Source organism: Lissotriton helveticus, chromosome 8 (genome assembly GCF_964261635.1).
Source record: "Lissotriton helveticus chromosome 8, aLisHel1.1, whole genome shotgun sequence".
In the NCBI taxonomy this organism is placed as follows: domain Eukaryota; kingdom Metazoa; phylum Chordata; class Amphibia; order Caudata; family Salamandridae; genus Lissotriton; species Lissotriton helveticus.
In genome coordinates, this window is record NC_136069.1 from 354512122 (window position 1) to 354537370 (window position 25249).

At 44.0% G+C, this 25249-nt stretch overlaps 1 protein-coding gene across 1 annotated transcript in view; it reads left to right on the forward strand.

Moving 5' to 3' along the window:
* TEX26 (testis expressed 26) overlaps positions 1-25249 on the forward strand; it is a 118393-nt gene that overhangs the window by 89130 nt on the left and 4014 nt on the right. Inside the window, exon 6 of the mRNA XM_078655999.1 lies at positions 10360-10536. Within this exon, the coding sequence (XP_078512125.1) occupies positions 10360-10536 (177 nt within the window). The remainder of the gene's footprint in view (positions 1-10359; positions 10537-25249) is intronic.

Sequence of the window (25249 nt, forward strand, 5' to 3'; positions counted from 1 at the left end):
CATTCACAGTGGGTCACTAGTTTCCTCAACCTCATTGCGAAATCGTCTAGTGATTCATCAGCCTGTTGGAAAGCAATCGTGAAGCCGTATCTCTCAAAATCCACATTTCTTTGCGGATCAAACTTGTCCGTTAGGCATTTTTTTAGCTTGTCATAGGTGTTAATGTTCTCAGTTGGCAGTGTCACCAGCAGATCCTCGACCTCATCACCCACTAGATTTAGAAACAGTCCTCGTTTTTTGGCCGCTGTGACATCTGTTGCTTCTGCATAGTTTTCAAAACGCCTGAGCCATTTCTCCCATCTTATCCCTGTTTGCGGTTCAGATAGGCTGAATGGCAGTGGTCTTCTATATTGCGCACTTGGTTTTGGGTCTGCCATTTCTTGTTTCTGCTTCTTTTCCCTCTTCTTATATGTGTTTCCTTGTTTTCTTTGGCTTTTTTTTCTCTTTATTTCCTTCTTTATTGCCTTTATTAGACTTTGTTTGCTTCTATTGCTTTGTGCGTGCTTGGTGCTGTTTTTCTGTCACTTTTCCTTTTTGTTGCCTCTCTATTTGTCTTTATTAGCCTTTTTCTTCTTTGTGTGTCTCTTAATGTGCTTATTTGGGTGTTTCTTTCTGAAATACCGGCACTTTTCCTCGAAAATCGATCTCCTCCTGACCTTCCAATGGCCGCCGAGCCGTTCGGGCTTCCTATTGGTCTATTTGCCTGGTTCCAAGATGGCCGCCGATAGTCTCGCGGGACTTTGCGGCCAATCAGATTATTTCCTGACTCTAAGATGGCCGCCGGTGCTTTCCTGCCTCCTGATTGGTTCTTGTGCCTGATTCTAAAATGGCCGACGAGACTCTCGCGAGAGCTCGCGCCACGGACCTTTAAACTTCGCGCTTCTTCACTCAGCGCTTACCGGCACAATCGGGAAATCTTCGCAGCGGTCGGGGTGGGCTTCCGCGTCGCTGCGTTTCTTCGTTTTACTCACGTCAGCTTCTTCTCTGGGCACGACGGTGCACTCCCGACACGAGGGACGCTCTTGTCATCGATGGACACGCAGGTCACTGTGGTCGCCTTCATCGCCAGTTGTCACGTTGGAGACCCTCATGAAGTACACAGGAGACGGTAGGGTCCAGCAGGCATTTCCTTTATTCTTACGATCGCATTTCTGTACAGAGCGCTATGTGCCCTGACCCTTTGCCCCGAGGTCCAGATCCTGAATGCCCCTGATCCTCTCCCCTGACCGGATGTGGTGTCCGGTGTCCCTGTCCCCAAGCCCTGAGTCCCCAGGGTCCTAGTGCCATCATGTGGGCACGACAGTAGTGAAGCACAAACAACTGCTAGCTGTGAAAACGTTGGGAGTGGAAAGCAAGGTGGATGGCCTGCATCCTAGGATCGGCAATGCCTTCAGTAACATATCGATCAGCATGAGCTCTCACTGGGCCAACAGAGCATTTTGTGGTGCTCTGCTCTCAGTATTCAGACAAAGGTATCAACAGCAGCACATGGTTACAAGTATAAAAGGATATAGGAGAATGGTGAAGAGACTGGCCACAGCCAACAATGTCTTCTCACACCACACAATTTGCATATCGAGTGAAATTGTACACTGAGCCCTGATGGTGCGAAGGGCTTTGGACATAGTAACAAGTGCCCTGGAATTAATGCAGACCTTACAAATGTCTTCTAGAGAAAAGTCTATCTCTGCACAGTGAGGGGGCATCCAGCAAAAACAGTGAGTGCATCATTGTCTGAAGATACATAGGCATTTGCACAGGATGCAGCTTCGGATGGGGCACGCTCAAGGACACACACGATCACTGGAAGCAAAAATACCTGCAGAACAGTGTTCGTAACCTTAACGTTTATTACTGTCAAATTGGGATATTTTTTGGAATCTGGCAAATATGTCTGATGTCAAGTTCTTGTTACTTTTTCTATATTTGAATGTCCCTTGAAGAAATAGAATATTTTTTGTTATATATGCAAACATTGTCAATGTGTATTTGTTAATCAATGTGCAGTATTTTGTTTTACCTTAGAAGTGGTTCCATGTGATTTCTGCTCTGCGCAGGCTTCCTTGAGCATCCCTTGCTGCATCTTGTGGTTGAAGGGGCAAGGAACATCATCTTCATCACAGCTGTTGTCATCTGGTACAATGTGAAGGCGTTTTTCTCTTGACAATGTTGTGTAACGCATCACAACAAGCAACAATCTTGCATGTGGTTTTGGAAGAATTCTGCAGTGCATCTCCACTTAGTGCAGACATTGGAGCCTGCTCTTCAGGGGCGCAAATGCTTATTCCACTACTGAACGTGGGCACCCACGACAAATGTTGTTGCACTTTTCACTGGATGTCACTGCATTCAAATATATGGTGAGGAGCCAGGTACATAAAGCATACCCACTGTCACCTAAAGGAGCAATGCAAGACTCATCACTGGGATTATGAAGTGCATAAAATAGAATAGAAGCCATTTATAAAGCGCCTGGTTACTCAGGAACAGAGTGTCCCCGCGCTGAAAACCGCAAAGAAGCTAAGAGGAATGAACACAGGAAAAACAGACAAGACCAGGGGGAATGGGAAAATTAGATGCGGGGAAAGAGGAAGGTTTTTAATTTTCCTCGAAATCTCATTTCAGAGGGTTCCATCCGCATCTCAAGAGGGAGTTCATTCCAGCCCTTGGCAGCCAAGTATCTGAAAGAGGAGCCGCCCATCTTCGCTCTAGCTATCTTAGGGATGTTGAACACCATCGTACCAGCAGATCTAAGGTTCCTGGTAGGGCGATGTATAGTGAGTAAACCCTGCAGATATCCTGGGCCGGTGCCGTGGGCTATGCGGTGGGCAAAGCATAGGGCCTTGAATTTAATTCGCTCCTTGATAGGGAGCCAATGGAGTCTGGACAAGGCCAGTCTCCCTGAGGCTCTTCGAGGAAGCTTGAGCACAAGGCGCGCTGCGGCATTTTGAGCGGACTGGAGTTGGTAAGTGCCCTTTTTGCTCAACCCCAGTAGCAAGGCGTTCCCATAGTCCAGATGAGGGGTGACTAGGGCATGGACTATGGTCTTTCTTGAGTCCAAGGGGAGAAGGTCTAGTACCTTTCGAAGGACTCTCAGTATGCTGAAGCATCTTGCTGCAACCTTCTTCACATGAGGGTTATAAGACAAGTTAGAATCCAATGTTATGCCCAGGTTCCGCACCGATGCCACAGGGCAGGGCAGGCTGCCCAGTTCCGCAGGCCACCACATGTGGGACCAAGCGGAAGAAGATTTGCCCACCACCAACAGCTCAGTTTTATCGCCATTAAGGCGAAGACAGTTGTTATTCATCCAAGCTGCCACGGAAGAGAGGCAGTTGGGGAAATTGGTGGCGTCTTCTCTGTGGTCGGGCGTGAGTTTGAACACCAATTGGGTGTCGTCAGCGTAGCTGACAATGCCCACCCCATAAGTCTCCACTATGCGAGCCAGGGGTTCCATATAGATATTAAACAAGGTGGGGCTCAGACTGGAGCCCTGAGGAACCCCATGGCTTGCTTTTCTGGGGGAAGACTTAAAAGGGGGGGCAATGCAACTGAAAGTTTCTGTTGGCCAAGAAGGACTCCAGCCACGCAAGGGCCGGCCCCTTAACTCCCATTCCAGATAGCCGAGACAGCAGCGTTGAGTGCAGCACGGTGTCAAAGGCTGCACTAAGATCTAATAATACCAACGCTGCTGTCTCTCCTCCATCCACTATGCGCCTAAGACTCTCGGTGGAAAAAAGTAGGGCTGACTCAGTAGAGTATCCGGCTCTAAACCCTGATTGAGTAGGGTGTAGGAGCGCATGATCTTTTAGATGACTCATGAGCTGCTTATTCACTACTTTTTCCACAATCTTGGCACAAAAAGGGAGGAGGGATATGGGGCGAAGATTCTGGAATTGGGAGATGTGGATGTTCGCCTTTTTTTTAAGGGGGATTACTTGGGCTGTTTCACTGGGATTATGAAGTGCATGGCTACACATTCGTGTCTGTGTAATAAGTGATGCCAGCAAACTCTGCTCTGACCAAACAATTGCCGAGTGATTGGCTTCCTGGCATTTCAAACTACTTGTATTTTTAAGAACTGCTTATATTTTTGATTCCAGTGCAGGTATATGGTTGCAGAGGGAGGACAATTCAAGCCATGTGTCCTTTCCACATATCCTATCACATAAGGGAAATGTGCAATGCTATAAAAATCAAGCTTGCTATCTTGTATTCCTATAGTGTGTTTGAAAAGATAATTTGGGTGCCAATCCTGGTCAACACTGCTCCCATTAATTGGTGAAAAACCTTGGAAAGACATTCTGCGATACACCTCCTGCTGTTGCTACAATGCCAAGAAAACTGCCTTAGGCCAGGAGGTTCAATGAGCATAGGACTGGCGCATATGTGGGTCGACCCTAATTTCTTAGGGTATTTCTACATATTACTGGGCAAAGCTCATCAAAAAGGGCATGTCTCACCAGGGACATCTTAAGGATTTTATGGGCCCGGGCCAAAAGTATTTTGGGGGTCCCTGTTCCGAACACCTTTGAATTTATGGTCCAATTTTAGCTCTTTCATGCCTTCTTTGGCTATGTCACTGACAGTGCAAATGCACACTTTTTCAAATTCTAAGTGTGTTTACATCTGTTATTCAGGGACAGTGGTATGTGTTTCAATATTGTAACACAGCAGCAGCTCACTAATATTACTGCAAATAATCTTTGTAACACCCTCCCATTTCTCATATGTGGATTCCTGTTTTGATCTAAAAGAAACCATTTCTTTTAGCTGTTACATGAAACATAAACAGAACATTTCTCGACAAATTGTCAATCAATCAATCATTTCTAAAGCGCACTACATACCCGTGAGGGTCTCAAGGCACTGGGGGGGGGGCGCTACTGATCAAACAGCCAGGTCTTGAGTATCCTCCTGAAGGTCAGCAGGTTTTGTGTCTGTCGTAGGCTCAGTGGGAGGGTGTTCCATGTCTTGGCGGCGAGGTGGGAGAAGGATCTGCCACCAGTGGTTGTTCTTCGGATGAGCAGGACGGTGGCGAGTGAGAGGTCGGCGGAGAATAGCTGGCGGATGTAGAAAGAGAGCTCTCTGTTGAGGTAGGCTGGGCCGGTCTTGTGGAGTGCCTTGTGTGCGTGGGTGAGGAGCTTGAAGGATATCCTCTTGTTGACAGGGAGCCAGTGCAGGTTTCTCAGGTGGGGGGTGATGTGGCCGTGGTGTGGTACATCGAGGATCAGTCGTGCCGAGGCGTTTTGGATGCGTTGTAGTCGTTTGATGAGCTTGGTCGGGGCTCCCGCGTAGAGGGCGTTTCCGTAGTCGAGTCTGCTGCTAACGAGGGCCTGGGTGACTGTCTTTCTTGTATCTGTCTGGATCCATATGTAGATCTTGCGGAGCATGCTGAGGGTGTTGAAGCAGGAGGAGGAGACGGCGTTGACTTGCTTGGTCATTGAGAGCGTTGAGTCGAGGATGATTCCCAGGTTGCGTGCGTGGTCGTGGGTGTCGGGGTTGTCCCCAGTGCCGTCAGCCACCAGGAGTCGTCCCAGGCTGAAGGGTTGGAGCCGAGGATGAGGACCTCCGTCTTGTCCGAGTTCAGCTTCAGACGGCTGGTCTTCATCCAGTCGGCGACAGCCTTCATTCCTTTGTGGAGGTTGGCTTTGGCGGTGATGGGGTCCTTGGTGAGGGAGAGGATCAGCTGAGTGTCGTCGACGTAGGAGATTATGTTGAGTTCGTGCTGTCGGGCTACGTGTGTGAGCGGGGCCATGTAAATGTTGAACAGCGTTGGGCTGAGGGAGGATCCCTCGGGTACGCCGCATATGATCTTGGAAGCTTTGGAACGGAATAGGGGGAGGCGGACACTCTGGGTTCTGCCGGAGAGGAAGGAGGTGGTCCAGTCCAGAGCCTTGTCTCGGATCCCTGCGGCGTGAAGGCGTGCTCGTAGTGTGCGGTGGCAGACGGTGTTGAAGGCGGCAGAGAGGTCTAGGAGGATGAGTGCTGCGGTCTCGCCATTGTCCAGCAGGGTCCTGATGTCGTCGGTGGCGGCGATGAGGGCAGTCTTGGTGCTGTGGTTGCTGCTGAACCCTGACTGGGAAGGGTCCAGGATTCTGTTTTCTTCGAGGTATCGGGTTAGCTGTCTGTTGACGGTTTTCTCAATGACCTTGGCCGGGAAGGGGAGCAGAGAGATGGGCCGGAAGTTCTTGAGGTCTCTTGGGTCTGCCTTAGGTTTTTTGAGTAGGGCGTTGATCTAGGCGTGTTTCCAGGGAAGGTCGCGGTCTCGAGGGAGAGATTATTGACGTTGCGCAGGTGGGGTGCGATGGAGCTGCTTGCTCTGTTGAAGACGTGGTGCGGGAATGGGTCTGACGGAGAGCCGGAGTGGATTGTGCAAGTGGTCTTGATAGTGTCATCGATGCTCACGCTGGCCCAGGCTAGCAGGGGGTCCTGGTCAATGGTGTGCGGAGAGTCTGTTGTGTTGCTGTCTGTTGGGGCTGTCTGGGTGTTAAAGCTATCGTGGATGTCTGCTATGTTGCGGTGGAAGAAGGTGGCAAGGGAGTCCCACAGGGCTTGCGACGGCGGGATGCCGTTGCTGTTGAAGCTGGGGTTGGAGAGTTCCTTCACGATGTTGAAGAGCTCCTTGCTATTGTGTGCATTGTTGTCGAGGTGGTCTTTGAAGGAGGTCTTCTTGGCCACCCTGATGAGGTGGTGGTGGTTGCGTATGGCTTACTTGTGTGCTGCGTGGCTGTCCGGAGTTTGTTCACTGTGCAATTTCTTCTCTAGTTTCCGGCAGGCTTGCTTGGAGGCTAGGAGTTCTGGGGTGAACCAGCTGGCCCTCTTGCTGGTGTCTCTATGTTGGGGGATTTCTTCAGCTGGCGAGAGAATTGGCACAGTCCTCGATCCAGCGTCTGAGGCTGTGGGCAGCGTCGTCGGTGTTGGAGGGTTCGGTGGGTGGGCTGAGAGCGAGGTTTGCTTGTATTTGGTCTTCTGTGATTTTGCTCCAGCAGCGGTAGAGGATCTGTTGGGTGCTGTGGTGTGTGGTGGGTTTCTGGAAGGCGAAGTGGATGCAGCGGTGGTCAGTCCAGAGGAGTTCGGTGGTGTGGCTGACGGAGACGTGCAGGCTTGAGGAGAAGACGGGGTCGAGCGTGTGGCCGGCGGAGTGGGTGGGCGTTGCTTCAGTCCGAGGTTTGCAAGGTTGTCAATCAGGGTTGTGGAGTTGTTGTTGTTCTCAAGGTGAAAGTTCAGGCCTCTGAGGAGGATGTCAGGGAGTGCGTGCTGATCAAGTCGGTGATGGAGTCGCTGAACTGGGGGCGGGGTCCGGGGGGGTCGGTAGACGAAGGTGCCTCTGAGGGTGGAGTTAGGGTCTGTGTGGATCTGGAAATTCATTGGGTTCGGCGGTGCTGAGTGCGTCATCAGTGCTAGTCGAGACCCTGATGCTGTTCTTGTGGACGATGGCGATTTCTCCTCCAACTCCATTGGTGGGGTCTCTGTGGGTGATCTTGTAGCCGTCTGGGATGGCTATGGCGATGTCGGGTGCGAAGGAGTCGTTAAACCAGGTCTCTGTCAGGAAGGCAACGTCGGGGAATGTTGTGTCGAGCAGGTCCCAGAGCTCGACGGCATGCTTGCGTGCGGAGCAGGTGTTCAGTAGTATGCATCGGAGGTGGTTGGGGTCTTTTCGTCGGCTCTGAGGCTGATGAAGCTGCAGTTCCGGGCCGTGTGTGCGTTTTGGGCGGCCTTGAAACAGATGTGGCTCGGTCCGGATTTGAGAGCGTGCAGAGTGCTGGCGTCGGAGTGGTGGCGGTCGTCGTGACGGGTGCGGCGCCCAGGGGTTCTGGCGCTGTGCGCGGTCCAGGTGCAGACGGGCTTGTCTTAGGTGCGCCTTCGGCGCGCCAGCCGCGCGGCCGGGCAGCGGCCGGCATATATGGGGAGGTGGGAGGGAGGAGTAGCTGGGAGGCGGGAGCAGCGAAAGGGCAGTGGGCAGTCAGGGGGGCGGGGCCGCAGGGGACGCAGTGGCAAGGGCGGTGAGGGACAACAAAGGTAACAGAAGGAAAAAGGGCCACAGAAACGAGGGAAAAACTAGTGGCACAGAGGGCAGAGGGGCACAAACAAAACGAGTGGAACAGAGGGCAGAAGGGCACAAAAAACGAGGGGAAAACGAGTGGCACAGAAGGCAGACAGGCACAAAAAACGAGTGGAACAGAAGGCAAAAGGGGCACAAAAACGAGGGAAAAACAAGTGGCACAGAAGGCAAAAAGGGCACAGAAATACCGGTCAAACGAGTGGCACAGAGCCAAAATACAGAATACAGAAATACAGGGGTAGCTAAGAACAGAAGGCCGAAAGGGCAGAGAGGCACGGGGACAGCGAGTTGAACAGAGGGAAGAAAAAGGGGAACGGACCACGTACAGGCAGCGGGGGAAGACAGACAACAGCAGTCACAGATAGAACAATGAAAATACAGGCAATACAATAAAAGCAATAAAGCGGAGGATGAACAAACCTACCTACGGCCTACCACTGGCCACCAGGGATGAGGCGCAGGTTGTAGCCTGCGGGTGGTGGAGGGCCTCGAGATTCCTTAGCAGCGACTGCTGGGGCAGGGAGACACAGGCGTTGCTGTGCGGAGGGGGAGCGACCTACCTGGTAGGGACAAGGGTCGCAAATTGTCTGTAATAGACTCCCACACACCAACCAGCTTAATAATAAATTAAAGGAAAAGGGTATTTAAAACAATCTGTTTAAGAATTATTTAAGGCCATCAGGGTAAGAGTCTGCACAACAGAGCTGACTCTATCAGGGGCTCCCCTGAAATACTAGGGCGCTGGGCCAGAGCCCACTTTGCTCATGCCTTACAATGTCTCTGTGTGTCACCTGTATGCTGAGCCTGTACTTGTTATATGTCTCTCCTCTGCGTCTGATCAAGTATTCTTTTCTTGTCCTTGGACTTTCCCGCTACCTTCTCCTTCTCCTCTACTGCAGTGCCTTTGGCCTCACCTTCCTTCTCATCACATATAGGGCAGCCATTTTGAAGTGATGCAGAAACAATGTTTATAACTTGCGATTGGTTATCACCTGCTGGCGCTAGGTGGGGTTTAGCAAATTGTGTCAAGTGCAGAACTTCTGTTTGTGACCATTTGCAATTTGCACATTTTTAGCACATAACAATTGCAATTTGCACTTAGAAATGTGCTTTTAGCAAACCTCTAAACCGGGTATAAAATATTGCAGCAGATCTTTTGTGCACTTTTATACTTTGCACGACCTTGCTTTTGCATTCTCATACAAGTCAGGGGGTGGTTTGTGACTCGCAAAACTTAATTAAATCAGGTACATATTTTCCCCTATAAACAGAAAGCAACTAGGAAAGCAGCAATGTGGTCAAAATCATCTTCGGGTTGAACTGAATAAAAAACATATATTTTTGTAAATCCTAAAAATACGTTTGTGTGATGAATGTAAGGTTGAAAAAAAGGAGAGCATTTCCCTGATATTGTGCTACAAAATAAACATTTTTGTTGACTCAATGTTTTCAAGTTGTTTTTCTTTGATGAAAGACTTTCGAGTCCCAGGATGCACTGTGACTCCGCCATTAGTTGGCAATAGACATGGGCCCCACACTCCATGTTACATTCTTTTTTTCCACCATTGAGTTCGGGTGGGTATCAACGAAATTCAGGGACTCAACTCAACATGTTCTCCAGGTTTCCTTTGGACCCACAAAGTCAAATTCAACCTTTCACCTCAACCAAACCAGAGAGCTTTCAATCTACTTTCCTCAATCAGACACAGTAGCAATGAGAGCTCTTCACCCAGATGTCATATGGGCTCCCATGTACTACACTGATTGAACCAAGCCCTACTGCAAAGCTGACTAACTGTTCATAGTCTTTGAAAAACCCCACAAGGACCCACCTATTTCCAAAGCCGGCATTGCAAGATTGATAGTCAGGCACACCCAAACATGCTATCAGAAAGCCCCCCCCCCCCCACCCACCAGCTCCCTCTACACACAAAACAGCTGCAGGCAACGGTTGACTAGACAGTCTTAAGTACTTTATTTAGGACATGTCCAGATACTATGCAGAGCATGAGAATCTACAACAGCACATGCTACAAAAGGAAAATTGCAGAACTAATCAGAGCATGTGAATCTGCAGCACTACACTTTACGATCAGATGCTTACAAAGTAAGTAACATTTTCCTGGGAAAGCATGGGTTACTAGTTATTAATAAAACAAATTTGAGCATCATTTTGAGAAACAAAGATTGAAAGATACATTAGCATTCAAGACTGTATAAGTTCTGTTTTAAAATGTGACAGTCTATAACTGACGAGAAAATATTTATGGGGAAATTGTCTTTCAATGTTTCAGGATTTCAAGTTAAACATGCATTTTCATCACTCGCTGACTGGAAAAAGGAAATCCCTCACACTTTAAATACAGAGTTTCGGTTAAACTACCAAATACCACCCCATATCCCTAATTTGGCAGAGCTGGACTTAAAATATGGAGCTTATGCAAACTTAAACTGCCCAGCAGAAGGAGCTGGTAAGATGATGTTTTGAACTCAAACTATGGATATGCAGAATTCTGCTGTCAATTCTTGAACAGTATATTAGTGTTTCATATGATGCAAAATGCATTGAACAGTTTTTATACAAATTCATGTACGAAATTTAGTTTTTTTTAGGTAACCACATATACCCAAATGATGTTCTAATTAATTCGACACATTTAATAGTGTTTACTCTGCCTATTACAGACACCCTCTTCCTCAATTTTTTTGTATCCCTTTATATTAACGGTTTTCTTCAATTTGCTGTAAATCTCAAATCTAATGTCCTCGCCCTGTTACATATCCATTTGCTTTTGAGCAAGGTACAGCATTGCAGGATGGCTACAGTGTATTCAGGTTTCTAGTTTATTTCAGTTATATTGCTTGCCCATGTTACTTTATATGCATGGTCTTCAGATTAAGATCGCAATGGAGATGGACACCAAAGGGCATATTTACCAGTGGTCACCGCCACATTCAAAAAGTGGTGGGGTGTGGGGATATGGGTGCCAGGGAGTGCGAGGAAAGTGTGTGGGGGAGGCATCATGAGGACCATAATAAAAATACTTTAAAAAAAAGTTAAAATTACCTGCTGCCGCCCGCCTCCCGCGTCGCGCCTCAGTGCCGGGTCTTCCTTGTCTCAGCAGACACTGTGACTTCTTCACAGACTCCCTGTCCGATCCCCGGGCAGATTGGCCTGAGCGGGCTAGAAAGAGGCTCCGCACAGGGAGTATGTGGGGTTTCTCTAAACTAACTGTTCAATATAGCCTGGTTAGAGAAACCTAAGTGTGGATGTGTGTTTTGGTCGGCCTGAAACGGCCTGCCAAACACACATGAGCACTTAAGGAGTGCACGTGTAGCACTCCTCCTCCCCCCTCCCATGCTTCAGCCTGCCCCTCCCTGCACACGCTGGCTGAGCCAGCGGCTTAAAAATAAAATGATAATGAAATATCTTTCTATTTTTTTTGCTGCTGCGTCAGAGCGAGTGGGATGATGCTCCACTGCCATTGCAGAGGAGCCACACCTGATATTTACTAACATTTGACACAATGCAGTACAGCAAATGAAGCTGCTGCACTGCATTGCATAAAAGGGAGAGAACAGAACTGTCTCATATTTGCAAAAAAATATGGCACTATTGTGCTATCTCCTAGCTGGCCCCCTTGTGGCTGTGTAGTGCCAATGCAGGCACCCTTGCATCATATCACAAGTGGACCTGTGTTGTGGGCAAAATGTTTATGTGCTGCAAGGGGTCCCTTCCTGCACAAAAACTATACTTTGAAGCTATTTCCTTTTTACATGTCTGCTGCAGAATGCCAGATCATGCAAAAATAAAAAGCGGGAGGAAATAAAGGTACAAACCCATGTATGCAAATCGTTGTAAATATCGGGTTGTATTACAATACATGGGTGGATGCACCAAATGCTCCTGCACCACCTATGTAATGTATGCCTGACACAACATAACGCAGCACAGTGTAGTGCGCTGTGTTGCATTCCTTTTTTTTCATAGCTGTGCAAATCAGAATTCGCATGATTGTGTAAATTCCTAATCAGAGTTTGCGTCGGGCTGTGCCAAAAAAGTGATTCAACCCAATGCAAAATCTAAGTAAATCTGGGCCTTAGAGGCTGACCGTCAAAAGCATTGATCACTCATTAATGTGTTGATCACTCATTAATTAAGAAAAATTATAAAAAATATGAAGGCTTATTTGTAGTGATGCACTCCAATCTGAGCATGTGTAAAGTGGAAATGAGTGTAAATTCATAGTCTTAGTGTCAGGTTTCTTCTCAAATACATGGCGTAGCCATGGTTATCGGTCAGTACGCTGGTAACTGTACTTTACCATTGGCATTCCTGAGTCTTAATGGAACTGAGCTCATCATTGGTTGCTAAATACTCCTGGTTGGATTTTGAATATCCAAGTACTAAAGTGGGTAAAGAGTCTAGGCTTACTTTAGAGGTGATTAGGGTTTGGACCTTAGAGACAGTCTGACACCAACTAATGACGCTCAATAAAAGTTATTGGCCAACCAGAGCTATTTTTTTAAAAGAGAATAGTTGTTTATTTACAACAGCACAAAAGAACTGTCATCTTTTCAATATAGTTTTGTTAAAGGTCCAAGTAGCTGTACCCCTATATTTCCTTGCTCTGGATTATTTGGTTCTAATTCCATTATCTTGTTATCTTTTCCTGCACGGGTGAGTTGTGTCGTGAGTCTAATGGTAGGTGCTCCAAAGGAATCTGACAAGATTGCTTCCCCTCTCACCTTACTCAGTGCTGGAAGCGTACCATTAGTTTGCTACAGCAGTGGTTGATGTTTCCCCAATTTGGAACCAGTATATGAGAAAATCAATATAGATATGAAACATGAAAAGATATATTGTGGGGATCGCCAATATCAAGAAGATACGCACTAAATTCTAAACCCACTAGAAAAGAGTGGCTTTTGATAGATGCCATTTTCTGTAATATAAATCATAGGGGATACTGGACTTCTATTTTTAATTCCAAAAAGTATTGTAGTTGACATTCCCACTTGTGCTATGGTCATTGAACCTTTTGTTAATCAGAATCTATGAGTCTTTTGAATTCACTCCCTGACTCATATCTTCCAAACCGTCTTGTTCTTCCAGGGAGGCTCGTGGAATCTTTTGTGGAATTAATCAGGATGGTGTCAGCTTGTTTCATCCAGAATGTAATTTTTTTCTGGGTCTAACAAAACTGCTCAAAAGCAAATGGTACATTTTACAAACAAGTAAAGGAAGGCACCAGGTCATTCCCAGTTTCAGTGGAGAACACTGGCAGTGAAATCAATTGACCATGTACACTAGTGGCGTCACTGTGGGGGGTGTGGGGCAGGTGCCCCAACTGTAATTGTCCTGAACCGCCCATCCCCCTTATGCTCCACTATCGGGTGACAGCTGCAGCCAGCAAAAATAGGCACTGGCTACTCAGCTTGTGAACAGCAATGTTGTTCTTGTTCACTTTTCATATTGTACTTACTTTTGAATTCCCTAAGAGTATTTGATTTTTTTCTCGATATGTTGTGTTTCAGTATTTTTATCATACAACATATTGCTCATATATAGTGCATACCATGAGAAGAGCTGCCTCTATATATCTGTGTAGGTTCAGGTTGTGGGTGGGTGTGTTTATAACCGGCAACAATTGAGAGCTGTGAAGTTCAGGCCAAAAGTTGGGCAAATTCTCACAGAGCCCCTCAATGGCTCACAAAGGGGTTCAGACTGCATGTCCACCCAAACCTTACTCATGCTGCAGAGCGCATAGTGCAATGATCAAGTGTACCAATTGTAAATGTGATTTTACTATAAAGTGTATAAAGGAAGCACACAACTGTTGAAATATTGCCACAGGGAAATATAAAGAAAAGTTGTTTTTACATGACAGCTGGTGTGTTGTGTGTAGGGGAGGGGAAGGGAAGGACATGTAAGGAAGTATGTGCAGGAGAGAGAGACAAGAGGGTGCTGAGGAGAAAAGAGGTGAGGTGTGAGATATGCAGATGGAGCGTTTCATAAAGATATCAGTCAGGCAGGTGTGGATAACTAAAACGGGGGTACATCCCACTGCTAGAATCTAAATAACCCAAAAGTGGTGAATTAGTTATGTGATCAAACTAAACTGGAAGCACCCCAGAGAGCCTTTTTAGTCTCATATTCTTTCCTGCAACGGCGCCCACTTTTCCACTCTCTGCTGACTGTCTCCTCCTCGTCGCCACTCCTCCTCCAGGTGCAGCGCTTTAGGTTTCAGCACGGTGCCTGCTTTTATATTTTTATTAGCTCCCCTATTTATATTTTTATTAGCAAGGGTGGCCGCGCGATATTTTCAAAATGCGCAGCTGCCTAACTTGCACATTTTCATCTATATTTTTTATTTTTGGCAGCGCTGCATCCTTTAACAATAACAGCCGCACACCTTTCTTTTCCTCGGAGTAGCAGCCAATGGTGGCCGCAGGCCTTTATGTACAAAATGTGCATCTCGCCCCACTCCGGTGCTTCATTTCTTTATTAGAACTGGTGCCTGATATTTACTAAGTGCGCAGCTCATCCGAATTGTATGATTGAACCTAACATTCTGTATTGTGCTCCGCTGGACTCGGGCTGTACTTTCCCTATTGGGCGCAGGATCATGACTGATTTGCTTATGGCTGCGTCCAAACTGGATAGGCATAGTGAGCAAAAAAAGATGGATTTAGACCCAGATCTCTGTACTGGGGTGAATATATGACATTGTTTTACATTCTGTCCGTCAATTGTTCTTTTTGTATTTGCCACCCCGAGTGGGACCAGTATGCCCAGACGTGGGTCCTGTGCTCTCTCTCCATGCCACTGGAGTCAAGCCATCCTGGCTGATGATGGCTGAAAGCCCGAAACCGCTCCTCGGATGCTTGTTTCCAGTCAGTCCAGGGAAGACCTGGCCTGGCAGTTCAGGCTGGACTGTTCCCATTGGGCACAGAGTCATGACTGATTTGCATATTGCTGGGTCCAAACTGGAATGGCATGGTGAGCAAAAAAGCAATGGATTTGGCATGTAAATCGCGAAACAATCATCTTGTAAAAGATAATAGTCTCTTAACAAATCAAAAATGTATTTCTTTAAAATGTGGCAGTTTAGTACATCAGATTATATCCCTGCATTAAGCAGCATTTAGTATGTGTTCATACACACCACTCCATAAGACTACACTCTACTCAAATGTACAAAACTACACTCAACACGCTTGTACAACAAATAGGTATATACATAACACATATCAACCACACATATACAACAAAACAAAAACATATAGGCAAAGCTATCCACACAGTTCCATGCAACACAATTAAACTCCACATATTTACAATCAACAGTATATAATTCAACACCAATCCCCATAATTCCGCTCAACAAAATTGCATAACACACCACATACATCCAATCAAAACCACAGAATTCCACATAATGCCACAAAATTTAACAGCACATCATATAATTAAACTCCAATACATACCACTTCACAACACAAAATACCATTCTACATAATTACACTCCATAATACACAATCGCACACCACATAATTCCAGTACACTCAATGCCACATAATTACTATCCACATAGTTCCACTGCACATCATGCCACATACTTTCACTACACAAATCCACTCCACAACACACAACTCAATGCCACACAATTCCACAGCTAACAATTCCAATCACACCCCCATAATTCCACTGCACACCACATACATACACTCCAGAACACATAGGTAAATCACATTGCCCTTTACAATGCCAATAGCTCTAACTCAAACAAATGTAAGGCCTATTGCATTCCCAATTCTTATTCTGTTTCGTTCATAATAGCGTGTCCAATTGAGTTTTGCGGCCATGATACTTAACACCTAGATTTTTCTATCACTAACACCTTAGATTAAGCCCACTATTGTCATATCTGAAACTGACTGAATTCATTGGCTTGCACTACATTGTTAATTGGTTTCAGTTATGAGAATGCTATGTATGTAATTTTCTCCTTACTTTTGATGTGATCATCTATCTGAAACTCAAGTTGGTCTTATGACCGCTACATGTCTGTAGAATATCGTGTCCCTGTATTTGGAGTCCCGTTTGGTACCACAATGAGGAATATACATTTGTTTTTCTAAGGAGTTGGCGTTCCAGACCAAGACTATTGCTATTAGTACTTCTCAACAGCAATGCTGGGGCTGTGGATTAGAATTGACTCCATTTCAACTAACGGTGGCCAAATGTTATTTTTCTCCTGTGTTACGTGGAAGTAGATCCCAGGTAAAATTCCGCAACAAAGGTGAACTAAAGGACGTCATTTCATAGCAGTCCACAGACCAATATAACATTACTTTCCAGCATGAGTTGCAGACATTTGTATTTAGACTGTTTTCATTGTCATCCAGACTTTCAACTTATCAGAATAAATCCTGTATAAGGGTTATTTTGATTGTCATTAGAGAATCAGAATTCCTGGATGCGCTCTAGGGAGGCACGGGCAGGCTGAATACAGGCAAGTTTCACTGTAGAGCAGAGTTTGGCACTTTATATCTCAATTTCTCTCCACAGGCTAATTTATCAGCAACCGCTAAGTTCAACCTGACATGTATGACATTTAGTCATTTGTTTGCAATGTAAGACCTACTGTCCATTTTATTTTACCTCTTGATCATTTGTGTTCCTGCTTTTTTGCTGTAATAGTGTAACAGGTCAGATCATTTTTTTAGTTAGGGATTTTAACATACAAAAAGCCATTCTATTGAGGAAACTGTCTCTCCGTTACTCCAGAAACCAAAACTTCAAATGTCACAATGGACTGGCAGATGCCAATTCATAGTTTTCTCTTCATTGCCAAAGGAGTTTGGAAGAACAATCAGTTAGCAGCTTCAGATATACATTCAACAACCTATTGGGCCAATGACGACTAGTTTCAGATTATTCTGTCATAGATAATTGGCATGGCTGAACTGCAGGGAAAGCTTGCTAAACGTATTAACAAGGAAGAATTTGCAGAGTTGTGCTATATGTCAAATAAATAGTTGATGTATTATTTGACTTTTTTATTAAGGTAGTACGGCTGAAATAAATCCCTCTCTCTTTCACCCTTCAAACCAGTATGAGACCACTATCATCTTGGACTCCCAGTCTCCTCAATATGTGCTGAGGACTTATTAATTTTTTGTGAAAGTATACATGATTGGTTACATAAAGTCCAGATTTCAATGAGGGATAAGTACCTATCATTTAACATTGCTAAGTTTAAGATCTTAGTGGCAGGTTTCACTCTGTGTGCATGGCCAGCATGAACTTCAATTCACCAAAACTAGCAAGGTTAATGAAAGTGATAAATACAAAAAGAAGAATTGTTGGACAGAATGCAGAACAATGTCACCCCAGTACAGAGATATGGGCCTGCTCACTACACCACTGGATTCAAGCTAGCCTGGCTGATAAAGGGTGATGCCCTGAAACCGGTCCCAGGATGCTTGTTTCCGGTCCAGGGAGGACCTTACTTGGCAGTTCTGGCTGGACTGTTCCCACAAGGAACAGGGTCAAGACTGATTTGCATATGGTTGGGTCCAAACTGGGGTGGTTTGGTGAGCAAAAGAATGATGGATTAAACCCTGATCCTTGTATCTGGGGGTGAATGTTTGCATTGCCCAGCATTCCGTCCATCAATTGTTTCTTTTGCATAATGAAAGTGATAGCCAACCCCTCTGCTCAAATCTCCGCTACAGACAGACTTTGGCTCTCCATCTGTAATTTTTTTGCTGCCTCTCACTTGCTGTCTATCTCTCTGCCTCAAAACCACCTGACTTTCTCAGTTTATAAAAAAAATCCTTTTAGGAAGTTGTAATTGTACCCGATTTGTGATTTTTTCACAACATTGTGGCTTGTGCAATCGTGTTTTGTCTCGTGAATCACAAACTGGTTTTTTTGTGTGCTGTTACTCAGTTTTCGACTCCTCTGTGCCCTCCCCCACACTCCAATAGGGTCGAACACCACTTATGCTGGCCACCCATTGCGTGGAGATTTTTTCCACATAGCAAGTGTCATGAATCAAAATCAATTTGTGTTTTTCGAGATGGTGGTAAAAACTTCTACAGAGCCCTTCTTCAACTAGTCACATATGTCGAAGAATTCAAATGTGAATGACATAAGTCGTGAATTACTGAGGCATACAAAAGTGTTAACCCTCACAAGCCAACCTGACACCTTTTTAAAAAAAGGCTTATATCTCAAACCCTACTGAATGGATGTACTCCAAACTAATGCAAATATACTTTAATATAATTTTAAAAACAGGTCCATTCCTATATGATTGATATCTTGTACTGCCAAATTGCCAAAAGATCCCCAATGTTGTTCTACGTCAAACATTAAAGTCTATTCCATATGTTCCAACTCATCTATTGGTACGTTTTCAGACAGGTATATTTGAGATTTGTCCGTCTACCACTCTGACTTCATTTCATACTTCCCCCAAAAACCCCAAAACATAATTAGTACGTTGATCGTCGACATACATAATATTTGGCTATGCTGGTGCACCACTGAACAAGTCATTAATTCAATATTTTTTTCTTTCTAGTACCAACAGTTTGATGAGTGACATTACGTTTTCATTGGTCACAACTACCACACCATTCTATTTTGTATTTTCTGAGCACTAGTCCTACTACATGACAATCATTTCAAAATGGTGGGAACTAGCAGAAATTATGAATTGAGATGCACCTGCAGGCGAGTTGTATTCCCTCATTGGTAGAACAACAAAAACAATCATTTGTTTGTATGTGGTAGATGTCACAAAGGCCAAATATTTGAAAAAAGGAAAAATAGTGATTGTCTCCATCATTGATAACACAAGAGGAGGGAAAGATAGGATACTTTATTGAGACAGTGTCTTTGTGGCACTTGGTGATTTTCCCACATCCCTTTTGTTTGACATATTCTTAAATGAAGTGACGATTGTTGCCTAACATTAAGATATGTGACATACCCACTAATGCGTATTATGTTTAAGTTTAAAAATTGAAACATCTGCAGACTGTCGTTGATCTGATGGTATTAGATATTTTGTATGCTAACACTAAGGTGGATTGTCAGTTTCGATCAGACTACCTCTGCTTAACTTGATGAACTTGTTTTTATTTTTTCGAACTGTCCACCCAGATAACTGTAGTGAATCCTGACATTTGTATTAATAATTTACTATGACAGTTCACCTTGTTTACTTAAGCCTTTTTTTCTGTGTAGGTGCAGTCTATTTTCAGAATGGCGAAGAGTGTCTGAGCCCAAAGCACTATTCACACGTACCATAGTTTGACAAGTTTTAAGTGAGGCCAGGTGCAAGATGTAGCCCCTCTGGACTAATAGTAACAACACATATTTGTTCATATAACTTTTTAACATGGCAAATTGTGAAAAAAGGAATCTAGTGAATGTGAATAATATATCGTGTGACTTAAAGAAATCTAGTAAAAAGAAGTAAAACACAAATGCCATGTTGGGGAGAATAGTTTCTATACCAGTCATAATTGTACTCTTCATCCCTATCGCTCTTGCCCAAAACATGCACAGTCAGAAAACTGTTTAAAAAATCCCACAAAGGTGCCCTGTCCAAAGTTGTGTCCAATTATCAGATTTCTATTCTGTGTAGTTAGACACTCTAAATCAGCAACATAACTTCCCCCTGCAAGGTTTTGGGGGAAAAAACGACCACCCTTTAGTAGCAGACACATCAGACTATCTAATAGGTGAATGGCTGGCATAAAGTAATATGTCAGCTAAAAGGAAAGATCATTAGAAATCTGTATGTGAGAGCCTATCCAGAAATTGTATATTCTTTAGTCTTCACGATTCTGTAGTTGATTGTTTTATAGTCAACTGAATGATCACTGAAACATTTGTTGCCACCTATACAGGTATGATGTGTGTGAATTAATGGAAAAACTAAAACTCAGAAACCGCATTGGAGGGAACCAAATCATTGAAAACAAATGTTAAGTAAAGACAATTTAAAGAAAATACAAAACAAATTAAAATCCAAGTAAAGATTTTATTGGAAAGATAATTTAAGGAAAAATCCAAACTTGCGTGGAGTTCAGGACTACTGTGGTGTTTTGGGGTTCAGGAATGGGTAATGTTTAGGGTGTTACGGGGTTTTTAGAGGTCAGGAATAATTGGAGTTTGGGCATGGAAAGGGGATTTTAGGGTAGAGAGATAAATGGAGTGTAGTGGTGGTGAGGGTTTTTTAAGATTGTAAAATACAAATTCCCTTGGAAATAATGTCGCTAACAATCACCCTTCATATCATCCATTCAATGTTTCATCCACACAGGTGCCAGAATAAAAGACCCCCACGGTTGCCAATATAAACACAATGCATTTGAGGCTAACAATTTCTAAGAAAGTATACAAATTTATTTTTTAATAAAACAGTGTTAAAAACATGACAATGAAAATCACATTCATGATCCCAAAATGTTTATAAATTCATAAAAATATATACAGAAAAAGAGACAAAATTAGGTGAAAACGGAGTATTTTTTATATTTCTTATTTAGATAATTAAAAAAAAGTATGTTGAGAGGAGAAAAAAATGAAAATAAGAGAGACAACAAACTATCCTTGTCTTGAGAAAGGTGGTGCATATCAGGCAGCACACCGAAACGCGTCAACGTCAGTGTTTTTAATTAAATTCGATGGACTATTCTGCTGAGTACTTTTGATATTAGCCTGATTTTGTCAAAAGATCCCAACGAATTAATATTTGGGGATGTTTTCGAAATGATTCACCTAAGTGACATTGTTTCCAAGTGAAATTTTATTTTACACTGTTTGTGTTGGCAGCCTGTCCCTTGGATATTTGGGCCTCTCCCTATATTATTTTGACAGTTTTTTAAGGTTCACAGATAAGTGGTGTCTAGGTGTAAAGGTGTTTTTAGGTTTCTGGGATGGGTGGAGTGTAAAGGTATTGATGGGCAGAGTTTACGGCTGGTGAGGGTTTTTAAGGTTCAATTATGGGTAGTGGCTGGAGTTTTGAAGAGGTTTTAGCATTCAGGATGGGCTGGAGTTTAGATGTAGAAATTCTTTTAGGGTTCAGGGATGAGTGGTTTAGGGTGATGAGGAGCATGTATAAGTCATGAAAGCTGGTGTTTAATGGTGGGAAGGGTTTTGTAAGGTTCAGAGATAGGTGGAGTTTGGGTGTGTTGAGGTTACTTAAGGGGTATGGGCTAGGTGGGGTTTAGGCATAGAAATAGATTTTTAGGGTTCAGGAATGGGTGGAGTTAGGGGTAGTGTGTGATTTTATCGTTCAGGGATTGGGGAGTTTTTGGAGTGAAAGGACTTTTAGGCTTCGGGGATGAGTGTAGTTTAGGTGTGCTGAAGGGTATTAGGTGGGCGTGGACTGAGGGTGTGAAGGGTTAGTGAGGTGTTAGCGATGGATGGTGTTTACTGGTGAGGATGAGTCAGTGGAATAAGAGAATCTGAAGTATTTGACAAAGTAAAAGACATAGGTATAAAATAAGGTCCCCTGGAGTAAAGCACTGAAATAAATGTCTTCGACAAAAGTGTTTCTGAAAGAGACTTTCAACCATTGCATTTACACTTAAAAAAATAAGCATTCAAAAGACAATTTAGACCAAAAAGACATTCTATGAATTGGTTTCTTCGAAAAGGTAAATGCCATTCATTCTGAAAATTTCCCTTAAACACTTTAGATGACATGGTTTTGCATTAATGGTACTCCATTTTCTATGAAATCACATACAACCACAAGGTAATCTTGCAGAGGTTGGAAAGTGGGTCTTGTGATGCAGCTCATGCCAGAAACCTTCAGTACCTGCCCTTCTATACCCGTAAGACTGCTCTAGGACCTTTGGTAAGTGGCCCACAGCTCAGTTCCATGTTATGTATAGAACAAGATAGCTACATGCCTTTGGTATACAGCGCATTTTAATTTGCAATCTTGTTGTGGTAGGTGCTGTGTTCCGGACCTGTCAATCTTTTAAAGTGCCTGTATTCCCTCCTCCCCACTCCGCAATAATCTTTAGGCGCAAGGTTAAAATAATACTATTACGTGATAAAGATAATGATGAATAGTTTGAGAGTTTTTAAACAGTTTAGTGTGCATAACCCAAGCCCTGCAAACTTTCAGATTCAATGTGAAAAATAGCTCAAACAGCAGTCTGAACTTTAATCTGAAGTAGGTTGTCAGCCATGGTTTCCCACACCATCTAAGAACAAATGGGACACCATCATCCGTCCCTTAGAGGCACAGAGGAAAGCATTGTGCGTGAATTGAAAATATGCACTGTCAAGGCTATAATATTTGCTGTTGTTTTGTATTATTAGGAATGTATTTACTGAAAGGGCAGTGTTGCCCAATTCCCTACTTTAGGCAAATTTGTATATCTTGCCATCTGATATCAGGGAAGTACCTGTGCATCATCACAGGAACATACTGCTTTTCTTCTTTTTTTTAAACTAGTTTTTCTCACCCATCATGCACCTCATGGCTTTATAAAAAGAGCACATAGAATAAACACCCAGTACCGTAAGAGCGAGAAGACTGACATTTTATTTCATTTCTTTATTTCCTGTGAAGTTTTGTTTAGCACTAGTACAGCAAAGTGGGGGTAACTGAATGTTGGAGAAAGGTACATCAATCATGCCACAATGGCTGTTAAGCAAGGAAAAGCTCATATGCCTGGTGGAAAGCAATACTGGTGGAATCACACCTTGCCAAAGACTTCCTTGAGGTGAATATTCTTTGGGAATGAGCCTTGACAGTGGAATGACATGCTGCTGAAGAGTTTATATCCCAGCTGTCAGAGATGAAGGATTGTGATCAGTTGGTATTGGAACAACAGCGGCAATAGATAGGTGCCCATCTATACATTATTTTCTGTACATTACACAGGGGTTTGAGCTCATCTTGCACTTGACTATGAGTCAGTGGAATAACAGCAGTGCGTAGTTGATATGTTCCATTTCGAGGTAAGAATGTGTGGAACCCCAATGTTCTATATTCTTTGAAGTTTGCCCAGCATTTCAACAGGAAAGTCTAGGGGGTATCATTATAGTAAACTATGAAGGAAAGGACAACTAGGACCTGAGTAATGTAGTGTTGCAGGAATAACACGGTACTGTTGGAAAAAGGCTCTCTCTGAATGGTCACCCAATACTTTTTGTCTTCCTCCTCCTCTTTTTCTGACCTTCTTTTAGTTGGCTTTAGGACTCTGAGCACTTTACCACTTCTCACCAGTGCTAATTTGCATGTGCCCTCTCCTCTAAACATGGTATAATTGGTTTACACCTGTTTGGCATATTTCGTTTACTTATAAGTTCCTTGTTCAGTGATATACCATATACCCAGAGGCTGTGATTTAAATGTTACTAATGGGTCTTCAGCAAGTCTTGCCAAGTCTTAAACTCTCCTTTTATTGCACATAAGTCAGCCCTAAGGGCAAGGTGGTGTATAAATAAAAGGTAGGACATGTACTTTTAGGTTTTGCATGTCCTGGTAGTGACAAACAGCTAAATTTGTTTTTCACTACTGTGAGGCCTACTTCTCTCATAGGTTAGCATTGGGAATTCCTTAATACACTTTTACGCTGTCATTCCTGATCAGAAAGGAGTGCTGTCTTATGTTTTATATCTTTGTAATTGGAATTATAAATCCTCCTTACTGGCAAAGTTGTATTTTACATTACTGTTTTAGAAACACTACTTTTAGAAAGTAGGCATGTCTCTGTTTTTACTGCTCTGTGTACTTTGCAGCCTGCCTCCAATACACATCTGGGGTGGGTGACAGCTACACTCTGTGCATTCCCTCTAGACAGCCACAAACAACGGAAGGGTGGGTGTGACAGAGAACTCATCTGCATTCATCTGCATTCTGATAGATCTTTCTGGGCAGGAAGAGAGGGGGGAGCTGACACGTACACCTGAATAGGCAGTGTCCTGTTTACTACACAAAGAGCTGATTACCCTCTGCTGATAGTCGGGATCCTGGGCAGGGAAGAAAGAAGGACTTCTGCACTTCACGGGCCTTCTTTGAAGTCACCCCCACATCAAAAACTTTCTTCAACTCTGCCACAGCACCTGATCTCCGCCATCTGGGAGTCCTGCCTGTCAAGTGGTGCCAATCCAGGCCCAGGCCCTTGAAAGTAAGCTTTCTTGTAGCCTGAGTCCTGTGGCCGGCCTGCCCTCCATCGCACTCTGCCTGAACTTTATATTTTGCCCATGTCCAGCACAACCTCAAGTAACACCTAAGCTCTATTTGCTTCTAAGCACTACATTTTGATTCGTTTTAAAAAAATGTATAACTCCAGTTCTGCTTATTACATTTTTGTTGTTTTGGTGTTGTATTACTCATAAAAATATAATCTATTTTTCTAACCCTTTGTGGGTATTTGTGTGGTGTTTTCATTGTGTTACTGTGTGTGTGCACAAATACTTTACACATTGCCTCTTTAGATTAGCCTGGCTGCTCTGTGCCAAACTACCAGAGGATGAGTACAACTTATCTTTTAGTGTGTGTCTAGCTTACCCAGACTAGAGTGGTACCTCAGCCTACCAGAAACCCCAGTTCTAACAGGTACTATGACCCAAAGGGACTAGAATTGAAAAAACAAAACTCTGAACTCCTAGAATGTGAATAAAATATGAAGGGTATAGGGCAAACTCATGGCAGATGCCCAGTTAAGTGGTAGCATGGTAGGCTTGCAATAACATGCAATACTTGCAATACTTACTTGAGTGGCATTGAGGCACAGCTAGTTAAGCTGTAATCATTATTATATTCATTATTGGATATTCATAAAAATATCCTTGACCTGCTGTTGACACTCAGAGCCATCATAGATTCCAATATGCAGCTGTGTAGCGCATCATAACCAATGTCCTGGCTGTCTATAATATGTGGAAGTGGAACAAGTAGCTTTTGAAGAAGGTGTGGGAGAATGCTTGGGGTTCACTATAAGTGAACATTGAGAGGCTATGGTAGGTACAAACCAAGGTAAACCTTGTGGGTGCACAATGAGAGAAAGGATTTATCCGATAACAGAACTTTTACTCCTATTGCAAAGAGTTCCTTGAGATGTCTCAGAGAGATCTAGTCAGATCAGTGTGCCGGCTTGAACCTGGTCTCTGGATGTTAACATGACCTC